The sequence below is a fragment of the Etheostoma spectabile genome, chromosome 20 (assembly GCF_008692095.1).
Source record: "Etheostoma spectabile isolate EspeVRDwgs_2016 chromosome 20, UIUC_Espe_1.0, whole genome shotgun sequence".
Taxonomy (NCBI): Eukaryota; Metazoa; Chordata; class Actinopteri; order Perciformes; family Percidae; genus Etheostoma; species Etheostoma spectabile.
The window spans coordinates 415616-428841 of record NC_045752.1 but is presented as its reverse complement, the minus strand read 5'-3'; the positions used below and the strand labels follow the sequence as shown (position 1 = coordinate 428841).

Genomic DNA, 13226 nt, shown 5'->3' with positions numbered 1-13226 from the left:
AAGCCTAATTAAGGAACAGAACTATGAAGTATAGCCTAAAACTATAAACATGAGGAAGCCTATAAGTTACAAAAACATAAAAGAAGATTAATTTAACAAGCTGCAGCGGACTTTGTAGATCTCTTCCAGTGTTGGGACCTGTGAGCCGATGATCCTCTGAGCCATCCTGCCTACAGTTAGAGCTATTCAGATCTTTCATTGTAGTTTGCTGTTTATTTTTTTTATTATTATTAGTCATTCAGAATACAGATATACAAAAAAACAAGGCATTTTAATAAACAAAACCCATTTCAAAAAAGGAACTTTTGCCTTGGGTTGGGCATACAACCAAAACATGGGAGCATTTACATAACAAATCAACATTAAGATGAAAAAAGAAATAATTGGACGATAAAAATAAAACAAAAAATAAATAAATAGAAGGGTTAGATACAAAAGGTTTAGCTCGTTCTTTCAATGGATCAGGGAATGGATCGGTGGTGAACTCCTGTATTTCCAACAGCACCTGAAGGCAGCAGTGAAAGAAAACGCCCACCTCGTGCCAAAACGTTTGACCAACCAGCGTTGAAGAGTCAGCTGATTTTGTCACATGACCTTCGTTAACATAACATACACCTTTCTTCCTAGCATAACAGGTCAGGAGAAAGCAGGAGCCAGGAGAGTAAATAGTCCCCAGTTCGGGGGAAACAACACAAAGAAATGAGTAAGTGACTTTATTGACTACTCGCTCGCTGGAAAATGCGTTATGTGTGTGCTTGCTAGCTGTTACGGAAGTTAGCTAGCTATTCTAACTGAATGTGTCAGCTACAACAAGTCAGCAAGATATTTAGCTAATGCTAATGCTAACTAGTGACATGAAGGTAGCTTTGAAATGTGAGGAGAGACGAACAGTGAACATGGCAACATTGGCATTTCTATTCAACTCGCGTGGTTTGCGCAGACAGTTGAAGGTACAGATAACAAACGAGAAGTACATTGTGTATTATAAAGTTTGACGTCTTTGGCACAAATCTTGGCTCTAAGTGACTTGGTGTGTTATCAAAGAAACATGCATGGATAATAAGTTGCTAACAAGCAAGGTGAATTCATTATTTTTCATAATTGTGTCCTAAATTCACAAAGCAAACTTATAAGACATGATATTGAAAGTGTCTAAAATCTATTTTAGGTAGTGTTTTCAGATTGTACTGTAAACCATATGAAGTGTGTCAATTAAAAAAGATCTTTTGCAAAACTGTACTAATGAATTCAAACTTCAGTTTACACTCTATATTGTGTACTTATAGAAACATCAACGGATATTCTGTTCCACAAATTACTTTTATCAAATATTAAAGACCTGCTTTTCATGATCTATTTAAGATGTGTATTAATTGTTAAGATTTTAGCACTTTCATTCCCCTTATTAATAGGGGTGTAACATTAAATCAATCTGGATTGATATGTCGATAAATGAGCACCAATGATTGTGATTGTGTTAAATCAGCAAATGATATTGTCTTATATAGAACTGATTTGGAATCATATTGTGGCAGATTTTGTGGTATCTGCTAATATAATATTGTTGTCCAATGAATCATTTAGCCTATGAGGTCAACAAATTCAACTGAGAGGAAAACAATATTATTTGAGAGTAATATGCATGATTAAGAAAGAAAGGGATGGGGCCCCTGGACGGCCCTATGTACCAAGGCTCAGTCCTTGTCGCAGCGGCCACAGATTCGACTTTGACCTGCGGCCCTTTTCTGCATGTCATTCCCCCTCTCTCTTCTCTTTCACATTTTTAACTGTCCTATATAATAAAGGCCTAAAATGCCCAAAAAATAATGTAAAAAACAAGAAAGGGATAAAGAAAGCATTGAATTTCTCTAAAGGAGGTGAATTTACAGTATATCATAATTAATTTTATCAAACAAATCTTTCTGCCATGTTGCATTGTTTCCCTTTTTCTGTTGGGAGTAGTTCATTCAGAAAATGGCACGATTCGATTCAATATCGATTTTTGATTCAAAAACAATTCTCGATTAAAAAAAGAAAAAGAAATCCGCCCCGTTATAAGAGCAATCAGCAAATATCTGCATTAATCAAGTCAAGTCAAAACAGCTTTATTTTCAATTTCTTCACATATACTAGACATGCCGAGGAATTGAAAGTTTGTTTCTCACCATCCCCACGGTGAGACAAAGACAAAAGAATGCACAACAGATAAGACAGACATTCCTACCACAGAGAAAAAACAAAAGTGCTCAACAGATAGGAACATTTTTAACAAGACAGTAAATGACAACAATATTTACAAGATAAGATAAGACAAAAAACCCAAGAATGTTATGATATGATGCGTTGTGATAGTGCATGAAGATGTGCAAAAAATGCAACAGTGCAACAGCAGCAATTTCAGAGTCCAGAGTTTTTGTGCAAAAAGATGCTATGCACAAAGGAGAGATTTCAATTTCCTGACAGCCCGGTGGATAAAGCTGTTTGCCAGTCTGGTGGAGTGGGCATTGAGGCTTTTATATGTCCTCCCAGAGGGCAGGAGGCTGAAAAGACTGTGTGCGGGTTGGCTGTCGTAGATCACAATCATGGTTGCTTTTCGGGTGAGACAGGTCTTGTATATGTCTTGAAGGGAGGGGAGTGAGGCCTCAATAATCTTCCCAGCTGTGTTCACCATGCACTGTTGCACCAGAGTTGTGTCGTCTGCAAAACCACCATGTGATTTGTGCTGTAGGTTGGTGTGTCAGCAGCGTAAAGAACAGGGGACCGAGCACACAGCCTTGGGGGGCCCCTGTGCTCCGTGTAATGCTACTTGAGATGTTGTTGCCGACTCTTACTGCTTGTGGCCTCTCACTGAGGAAGTCCAGCAGCCAGTTGCATAGTGAGGTGTTGAGCCCCACCTGGTCTAGTTTGCAGATGAGTTGTTGTGGGTTTATGGTGTTGAATGCTGAACTGAAGGCTAATCAACCACCAGAATCAAACCGAGTACAGAGACAGACTCACAAAGACGGATTCAGCTCTGGAATGTGAGAGTAGAGCTGGGCAATATATTAATATTCTATTGATATCGTGATATGGCATAAGATATGTCTTTTCCTGGTTTTAAAGGCTGCATTACAGTAAAGTGATGTCATTTTCTGAACTTACCAGACTATTGTATGTATCTATTATTTGCCTTTACCCACTTAGACATTATATGTACATTACTGATGATCATTTATCAAAAATCTCATTGTGTGAATATTTTGTGAAAGCACCAATAGTCAATAGTCACACACACACACACACACACACACACACACACACACACACACACACACACACACACACACACACACACACACACACACACACACAGGCTTCCCAATTTATTAGATCATTGTTTGCAGACAGAAATACTTTTTATTCCAAAAAAAAATATGTTATTGTCTTTACAAAGAACATAATATATGCATTTCTTTGTTTGTGAAACTACAAACTCAGAATGCTTTTTCTTAATGTTTCAGGTGAAGAAAGTTCAAGCGTTGTCCTTGGCTTTCTGGAAGTAAAGGTGCGTCTCCAGTTGTGACGGCTAAGCAGAGGAGTGTCCCGGTGGAAGTAGCCATGCATCCCTTCGGCTGTGAGGCTGAGACCTCCCTTCAGGAGCTGTTTGAGTACTTCAAGAGGTGCCTGCAGCATGGAGAGTGGGAGCTGGCCAATGCCTGTGTGCCACAGCTGGTTAACTCAACGGGAGGACTTTCAGAAAAGCTTCGAGACATAATCAAAGCTATTGTCTGCCATCCTTACAACTTAAAGTGAGTCACGCAGCTGCTTGCGAGACATTTTTTGTAAATTGAAATTTAATGCAATATGGATACATTATGTCTGCAAAAATGATCTTGAGTGGTCCATTTGTGTGTTATTGTGCTATTACTATTTACTGAATGCCTATTTTGCAGATGGGAGTCTGTGGGCAGTCCACACAAACTTGCTTGGTTTTGGCTTCAGGTTTTGGAGAAATGGACGGAAGAGCAGGTAACACTATAAAGAATCAAGTCCTGCAGCCGTGTTGGTTGTACTTATTTAACTTACTCTGAAACATGTTTAGTCACGTCATCCTCAAGCCAGGGTTGTAGTCCACCTATGTCAAGTCCAAGGTAAGTCCCAAGACCAGGACTAGTCCAGACTGAGTCAAAACTGAGTCCAAAGAGGTCCAAATTAAAGACAGAGACAACAAAAATGAATCCAATGTCATTAAATGTCCTGAATGGATTTTGAATTAAACCAAAGCTCTTTTTTTCCTAAACAGGCATGTTTCTTTAATGATTTTGTTTTGAGGGAGGAAGTTACTTTAGAAAAAAGCATATATTCATGGACTCGGGCGAGTCCAATGGCCAAGTCTGAGTGCAAAAATCAACAAGTTCAAGTTAAGTCCAAGACAATGGAAATATGTCTAGAGTCTGGACTCTATATATGCTATATGTTGGTATTTGAGACCATCTCTGTTTGTGTAACCTTTCAGAGGATGTTTTGGTCAAATCTTTGTTAGAATCGGAGAGGGTTCCTTCACAAAGCAGACACTGTTGTGTTGTAGAATGGGGTGAAAAGACATCTGAAACACCATCAGCAGTGTGACATGATAACTACTCTCTGGGTTACTGTCCACTTCAGGTTCCTCTCGACATCAGGAGAGAGCTGGAGTTCCTGCTGCTCCTGGAAGAACTGGGCTCAGAGGGCTTACCAGAGACTGCTCTAAAGGTTATATTTACTTCTATTATTTTACAACTGTCTGCTGTAATGATGTATACTGTAGGGCTGGACAATTTTTGAAAATAATCAAATTGTTTTTTTTTACTAATATTGCGACGTAAAATGTGAAAAAATGTTAAGCTCTTTATCTTCTGTATTATTTAACAAAGACAACTATGGTGTGGCTCTGTGGTGTTTTTTAAGTGCTGATACAAGTTAGTAGTCTCCCCCTGTAAGGTAGCAAGGCAGGTTTTGCACAATACCTTACGCTGCTCAGCATCTTCTTTTTGAAAAGCCAAAAATAGTCTCACACAACATGGGGTCCGTGACCCCCAGGAGGTCCTCACAGTTACTGCCAAAATCTTAAAAAAAATATCTCTTTGAAAGTGTTTTTTTTTTTTTTTTTTAAATGAAATATGTCTGACAATATACATTGATGGGAATCTAACATATAACGCAATAACCAAGATAAATTGGCCTAATTGTTAAAAAACAAAAACAAATTACACATTGAAGAAAAACTTACTGTAGGTAAAGTAGCCACTATGGTAGCCATAAAGATTCATGTATGTGTACACATGTATGTTTAACATTAAAACATGATGTGTAAATAATATTTTTTTTTTCATCCTTTCGGCCCAGTTTAACATGCAACTCAATTATTTACAATATATGCAGGGGTCCCTACTCGGTCTCTCTTTGAGCTAAGGGGTCCCTGGCCTAAAAACGTTGAAGACCCCTGCACTAGAGTTTCTGCAGTGTCAGGGTCTGTCGAGCCTGGTTGTACAACAGGGAAAGGTACAGTAGCGTTCCAAGTTGATGCTTCCTAATGCAGACTGCTTTAATGTTGCGTGACCAGAGCACACTTCCCGGTTAAAAAAATCTCGTTGATCGATCAGCCCTAATGATGTAGTGAAAATTAGATGAGAAAGCATTTGACCTTTTAATCAGATTAAGACACAATGTACTAAGATGCGGCTGACTTGTTCTTTTTTACATGTTGAGACTATGAGATGAGTTATCTTTCAGCAGGAGTTGCACCAGGCCTTCTTGGAGACACAGTCTGGGCAAAAGGCCCCAGAGGGTTCAACGACAACAGGTGCTGCTGTTGAGTCTTGCCTGCGAACCTTGTTGGAGAAAAAGAAGCCCAGACTCGCCCAGTCTCTCGCACATTTCCTACAGGTAGAGTCACACATATTCTGTAATGTAATAATACTATAAAGTAACACACAATGTTTTGACATGAATTAAAATATAACAACTGATGGCTATGTACGTAATAAAAAAAAGAAACAAAGAAAAACTTAACACATGACATTATATACCTTGTTCTGGGGGATTTCAATTCAAAATGATCATGGGAAATGGCGTTAACATATTAAATGAGTAAATATTTACTATTGTTTTCTGCCAGAGAGTTTTTTAATGGTCATGAAGTATGTTAAAGGTCCCATGACATGGTTCTCTTTGAATGCTTTTATATAGACCTTAGTGGTCCCCTAATACCGTATCTCAAGTCTCTTTTATTAGACCTTAGTGGTCCCCTAATACTGTATCTGAAGTCTCTTTTATATAGACCTTAGTGGTCCCCTAATACTGTATCTGAAGTCTCTTTTATATAGACCTTAGTGGTCCCCTAATACTGTATCTGAAGTCTCTTTTATATAGACCTTAGTGGTCCCCTAATACTGTATCTGAAGTCTCTTTTATATAGACCTTAGTGGTCCCCTAATACTGTATCTGAAGTCTCTTTTATATAGACCTTAGTGGTCCCCTAATACTGTATCTGAAGTCTCTTTCTTAAAATTCAACCTTGGTGCAGAATTCCCGCCACTAAAGCCAGTCCACAATGAGCTTTCCTTAGTATGTGCCATTTCTGGTCTGTAGCTATTAAGGAGGAGAAAGGGGGGGAGGGGAAAGGTGGAGGCTGGGGGTGTGGCCTTGACCAACTGCCACTTTGCTCCTTTGAAAGCCATGATGTCTCTCTCATGGGTGGGCCAAATTCTTGTGGGCAGGGAAAGCAGAGAAGGGGAGGTAACCTTGCCCCTTATGACCTCATAAGGGTCAAGATTCTAGATCGGCCCATTTGAGCTTTCATTTCTCAAAGGCAGAGCAGGTTACCCAGGGCTCGGTTACACCTATCACCGTTTCTAGCCACTGGGGGACCGTAGGCAGGCTGGGGGGGGCGCATATTAATGTAAAAAAAAAAACTCATAAAGGGAAATTTTCATACCATGAGACCTTTTTTTTATAATTATTTTAAACATCATATAAATCTGCAAATCCTTAAAGTTCATCTTTAACAAATTTGAGTGTACGCATAGATAGAAACCCAGCATGCTCCATCTCCTACAGGACCACACTCTGCAGCAAACATTCATCCAACACCTGGTGAAGGAACTGGGAAAACCGGAGAGAAGGCCGGCGGAAGTGGAGAAATGGGTGGAGGAGATCTACACCGTGTTGTCTGTGATGCCACAGAGCCCTGGGGCAAGCAGCGGGCAGCTGGAGGCGCTGTGTGAGGCTCTGTGGGCAGCCAGAGACGGGCCCCTGAAAGAGGAGAGGATCCTGAGCTCGTTGCTTCGCCCTCGGTGTGATGCTCTCATCTCTGTTTACTGTTCCACCGCTTTGAGACTTCAGAGGGATCAGCTGCTAAGGAGTGCCCCTGATACACAAGGTAATAGGGATGTAAATAGGGCTGGGCTATATAGCGATGTTATATAGATATCGGACATGAGACTAGATATTGTCTCAGATTTTGTATGTTGTAATATGGTAAGTAGAGGCCGACCGATAAAGGATTTTTAAGGTCAATACCGATACGAATATTTGGTTATCTAAAAATCTGATATTTCAATATATTGGCTGATGTATATTAAAAAAAAAAAAAACAGAAACGCGTAACCAAACAGATTTCCCTAATATTAGTTATTTGTAGTTATTTATGAGTTTCTAACTAAAATAGTATGATAATAATTTGTTTTAATGTCACAAGAGAACAGAGGAACATCAAAATATATTAAATGTAAATGTGCTGTATTTATATAGCGCTTTTCCAGTCTTAACAACTGCTCAAAGCGCTTTTACATCTACAGGAAACATTCACCATTCACACACATTCATACACTGTGGCCGGGGCTGCCGTACAAGGTGCCACCTGCTCATCAGATAAACATTCACACACATTCACACTCCGATGCGCAGCACCGGGGGCAACTCGGGGTTCAGTGTCTTGCCCAAGGACACTTCGACAATGACTGCAGCCACCAACCTTCCGATTGGCAGGCAACCGCTCTACCACTGAGCCACAGCCACCCACATGGAACGGCTTGTGTGCCTCAGGCCCCCGTCCCCGTAGGCTTCATTATTTTTTTAATTGCTGTTTTTAAAGTTCTGATAAATAAAATGTATAAAAATACAAACATAAGATATGAAACTTAAAGTCCTTTGAACACAGTAACAAAAAATTCAGTGTTGGCGACAGGGAGGTTGTAGAGCGCCCTCTGGTGGACAAACTATGCTATACTATCATTTATTTGCCCAATATCGGCCCACCAATATATCAGTTGGCTCTAATGGTAAGTGTTGTTTTTCCCTGGTTTTAAAGGCTCCATTAAGGCCGTTTTATGGTTGTGCGTAGAATTGACGGCGTACCCCCGCAGACCGCTCTGCGTCTACGCCTGACCCTACGCCATAGCCTGACATGCACCTCTCAAAAAATGTAACTACACGTTGCAGCAGCGCACGGCTCTTGGTCTTTACTAGGTAGCGTTACATCCTCCCCCCCCCCCCCCCCCCCCCCCCAACTCATTTCCTGGTTCTCCTTTTTTATACTAGTCTCGCTTTGCCAGACCTTCCTCCACAGCGCTGCGGAAGAGGGTTTGGCGAGTCCACACAGCATTCTGGGATGGGAGAAAAATCTGCTCTGGTTTATTGGCATTTCTTGAGCCAATCACAATCCTCTTGGGCGGTGCTGAGCGCCAGACGGAGCAATGGTGCCGCTGCAGAATAGCCTCGGGAAGGAACTTGTTTTGTTGGAACATGTGTACGTTCAAAAGTTGTTTTAGTTGTGCAACAGAAAACTCCGATTGGACAGATAGTCTAGCTAGCTGTCTGGATTTACCCTGCAGAGATCTGAGGACCAGGTAACCATAGTCCTCAGATTGGACAGATAGTCTAGCTAGCTGTCTGGATTTACCCTGCAGAGATCTGAGGACCAGAAAACCACCGGAGATTAGAACACCAACACAAAGACAGCGGAAGGTGACGGATGTCCGGCCGAAAAGAGGGACATCCGGCAGTTAAACATTATTTGATGTTGAGAATTCTCCCCGGATCATTAGGATTTGTTTAACTAAAGTACATATTTTACTGTGACTGTATGATGTGGCCCTTTAAGCTAGCTATCTTCATGCTAATTAGTTTGACCAGACAAATCACCAGTTAAATCAGTTCCTCCTCTGAGCTGTTTTAGCGGTCACATTGTCGTTTATAACCTGAGGTTTTAGTCTTTTGTTATTTCAGTTCTAAAGAACAAACGTTGGCATAGCCTCTATTCCTCTTTTAATCACACTTCTGCTTCTGCGGCAGCAGCAGTTTCTACTTCTCGGTAGTGTCATGACAACGGCAGTTTTGTTAGCATCTGCTTAAACTTTATTTTGTTTTCTAAAGATCTGTTAGCTTGATTGAAAGTTTATATTTTCTGTCAATTTGGCATTTGTACCAATAGTGGTGATTTGATGGGTGGTTAATGGTTTAGCGTACATAAACAGTGGTGATGGCATTAATTCTCATTCCAACTCTGTGTATTTTACTAATAACCAAGCTTATATTAAGGAAAAAAAAAGAACAATACTCACAATGTAATGTTCAACCAGGGTTAACCTTTAAATGCCTCTCATAATATCTTATCTACAAAGTCTCTGTAACGATACAATGGGAATTTTTTTGCTGAAATACACTACTTTTGCACTACTTTATGAATTTTCTCACATAACTATTATTATTAGATTTACATTACTCGCAGCACTTTTTATTAGAGCCCGATTGATAAAGGATTTTTAAGGCTGATATCAATACAAATATTTATCCAATGTGAGTCGAGTGCAGATGTGAGTTGCGTATGCTCAGATTAACGTATCATTCTGAAATTTGTGAAATCCATGAAATAATAAACTTTTTCTCATTACAAACAACAACAGAAGATGGGAAAAATTTCAAAAACGTTTTAGCTATCTGATTGTTTGATTGCTAACGTTAGCTCAAAACACCATTCAGCTGACAACCTTTGTTGTGTTTGATGCTTCTAACTTGTAGCCAGCAGTGAACCAACTTGGTTAAGTAGGTCCATTTTTACTGTGTTGACTTTACAGAAGTCTCTTATTAGCATCTTGTATGCTACTCGTCGCAAAGTGACGCATGTGCGACTCAAATCTGCACTCTACTTACATTGGGGAGTGACCGTGTTGCAGGGATGTTGTAGAGCGCCCTCTGGTGGACAAACTATGCAGTGACACCACTCAGAACATGGTTGAAGGTTCTTCAGTCTGTTTTTTATTTTATTTTTTAAATATTCATTTATCAGCCAATATAAATGCCGATATCGATAGTTTTGAAAATGCCTAATATCGGCCAATATATCTATCTGGCCCTAATTTTATATTACTTTTTAATACTAAAAATTTTAAGATACCAGGTTTTTGTCTATTATTATTAATAATAATAATAATAATAATAATAATACACTTTATTTATAAAGCACCTTGTATACAGAGAGTGTCGCTCGAAGTGCTTTACAACAAAGTGAAGAGACCATGTAATAAACAAGATCACATTAAGACAGTAAAAGTCAACCTTATCAACTTGTTTCCACTATTTTTGATCTCCCCTCTTAGTGGACCTTCCTGAAGCAGAGAAGCTTGCCCTGAGTTTATGTTGCAACAAGGATCGTCCATCCATTTGGAAGACCATTTATTTTGAGTGCCTTAGTAGTGGAAAGCACTTCCTTGAGCAGGTCTTGGTAAGTAGAATGCTAGTTTTGTAACCAGATTTAAATTCTCACTAGACCAAAAAGAGGGCACAGAGTCTTCTTTCAGCAGTACCGTGACTGTATTTTTCATAATTGTTGCTGGATCGTGACAGTCAAGTTAAGTTGGTTAGCGACGGCATGTGATGCGATTCAATAATGTAATAGGATTGGTTCCTTTCTGTAGGTTACTGCACTTGACCTGATTAAACACGAGGAGTTTTCCCCGCTGAAAGACTTACTGAAGTCGGAGTTTCAGCCTTTATCCCGTCTGCTGTTGCTCCTGGGATGGATTCATTGTCGCAGTCTGAGTTCGGCTCAAACGCTGCTCAGCATCCTTCACCGAGAGCAGGTCAGCGCTGTAATCATTCACCTGTCCAGATATCCACATACACCTCCACCTCTAATATAGCTCTAAAACAATCTTTACCTTCTACATAGGCTCCAGCCAATGACTCTGTTCTGCAGGAGTTTTCCAATCTTTTGTCCTCTCAGCTTGGAATACTTAAATGGTGTAAAAACAACAATCCGTAAGCATCTATTTTTCCCTTCTTTTTAAAGTTTGACTGGTATTTAAGTCCATTTTATTTTTTTTATTTTATTTATTTTTTTTTAAATGTACTTTTTTGTGATTGTTTCTGTGCAGTGGGATTCCCACGGAGGCATTGCTGGCACAGCTTCACACTCTGGACAATCACTCTGCCCTCTATATTTTGCATTCCCTGACTCCTTTGGCTCGGTTTGAGGAGCGCAAGATACTAGATCTGCTGCAGCAACTGCCAAATTCACCAGCAACAGGTCAGCCGCTTCATCGTCCTCTCTGTCGTCGTTTGCCTATTGGAGTCAAAAAATGAATTTAGCACTTAATTGCTAAGAGAATAATGTACATTTCCCCCCCGCAGAAGACACTGAGGTCGTCAGTAATCTCAGTTCGGGTGTGCAGAGGAACATAGTATTGTTCCAGGGGTTTTGTGCCATGAAGTACGCCATCTATGCTCTCTGTGTAAACGCACATAAATACTCCAATTGTACCGAGTGTGACTCGATGCAGCAGCACCCGCCATCTGAAGCAGAAATAGACCAAAACCAAACCTCAACTTCCTCCGACGGTAAGAAAGCTGTCTTTCGTTTCTGCGGTGAAGTTTTAATGTGATGACGGATGATAGAAAAGTTTCCGGTCTGCTCATTTTAGCTGATTTTAATCTTGACATTGGTCTCATAGGTAATATGCTGTTTAAATGTACAGTGTTTTTAGTTTTGGTAGTGTTAATTCATACCACTGAAAGTAAACTAGAAATGTGTAAGCAAAATATTGGTAATTCTTTTGTTTCTAAACTTCAGTAATCATATCTGGATAACAAAGACCTTTTCTTTTTTTACCCAGTTTTTTGTGCTTTATTTTCAACAGGTCACACCAAATAGTTCACATGTCAAGAGACACAAAATCCAAATTGATGGCAGCACCTACACACAAATGAAAAGAAAGCTTTTCTTTAAAAAAGTTTTAATAATGATGTTTCCACTTTTCCTACCTAACTTCTTGATTGTGCTTGTAATACTGAATCGTTGTTTGTTTAAAGCTGGTTTTCTTTTCTTATATAGTTCTAAATAATACCTTGGCTTTGATCTTCTCTCTGTGTTGTGTTTCCCAGGTTGCCAATTTCTGTTCCAGAACTATTTGTCAGAGTGTCAGCTCTATCTGGAGGCCGTGCCTGCGATCTTCCGCCTGGAGCTTCTAGAGAACATCTTCTCCCTCCTCTTCCTGTCCACCACTGACTTTGCCCCGCACATCCAAAATGACATAAACTTGAACCAGAAGACGGGGAATGCCACTCAGTCCGATTTTCTATCAGATACAAGAAACACAAATGTAGAATCGGGAACCAAAGCAAAGACGGGTGAGACTCAGTACGTCGGGAAAGAGAACCAGAAGCTGCGTTCAAGTTCACTAACAGCAGGCCACTACAGTCACCTGGACTTGGGACACTTTATCCAGGGCTGCAAGGGGTTTCTAGCCGACGTGACGGCCATGGCAGGATTTTTGAAGCTGTTGAAAGAAGGGTTGGAGGGCATGTGTGTGGTGGGCCAGCAGGACGGACAGGAGGCGGGAAGAGCGCTGCCTCGAGAGACCGAAGCGGCAGAGAACCTCGGCTGCTCAGTGACGGCTGAAACATTCGGGGCTCGCCTGCAGAGGTTGTCCAAGCGCACGGCAGAGGCTCAGTGGAGGCTACAGATCATCACCAGCAATCAGGGCACAGGAAGTGGTGAGATGGACAGGATATTTCTCTTTAGCTTTTACTCTTAGTTTTTTGATTTACTCTTTCTGCATGCATGACATGGTCTGGCTTTGCCAGACCTTCCTCCACAGCAATGCGGAGGAGGGTCTAGTCCACACAGCATTCCGGGATGGTAGAAAACGTGCTGTGATTTATTGGTATTTTCTTAAACCAATCACAATCATCTAGGGCGGTGCTAAGCT

The 13226-nt window shown here is 40.5% G+C and overlaps 1 protein-coding gene across 5 annotated transcripts in view; it reads left to right on the top strand.

Annotated features, from left to right (window-relative positions):
* Nucleotides 1–571: 571 nt before the first annotated feature.
* zfyve26 (zinc finger, FYVE domain containing 26) overlaps nucleotides 572–13226 on the top strand; it is a 41140-nt gene continuing 28485 nt past the window's right edge. For 3 of the 5 annotated variants that reach the window (XM_032500003.1, XM_032500001.1, XM_032500000.1), the window contains exons 1-12: nucleotides 572–703; nucleotides 3501–3788; nucleotides 3933–4008; nucleotides 4645–4731; nucleotides 5752–5904; nucleotides 7078–7399; nucleotides 10617–10741; nucleotides 10935–11099; nucleotides 11189–11277; nucleotides 11394–11545; nucleotides 11650–11856; nucleotides 12400–13011. In XM_032500003.1, coding sequence (XP_032355894.1) covers nucleotides 3598–3788; nucleotides 3933–4008; nucleotides 4645–4731; nucleotides 5752–5904; nucleotides 7078–7399; nucleotides 10617–10741; nucleotides 10935–11099; nucleotides 11189–11277; nucleotides 11394–11545; nucleotides 11650–11856; nucleotides 12400–13011 — 2179 coding nt within the window. In that variant the 5' untranslated portion in view covers nucleotides 572–703; nucleotides 3501–3597. The remainder of the gene's footprint in view (nucleotides 704–3500; nucleotides 3789–3932; nucleotides 4009–4644; nucleotides 4732–5751; nucleotides 5905–7077; nucleotides 7400–10616; nucleotides 10742–10934; nucleotides 11100–11188; nucleotides 11278–11393; nucleotides 11546–11649; nucleotides 11857–12399; nucleotides 13012–13226) is intronic. The other 2 variants (XM_032500004.1, XM_032500002.1) reach the window with 1 other exon arrangement.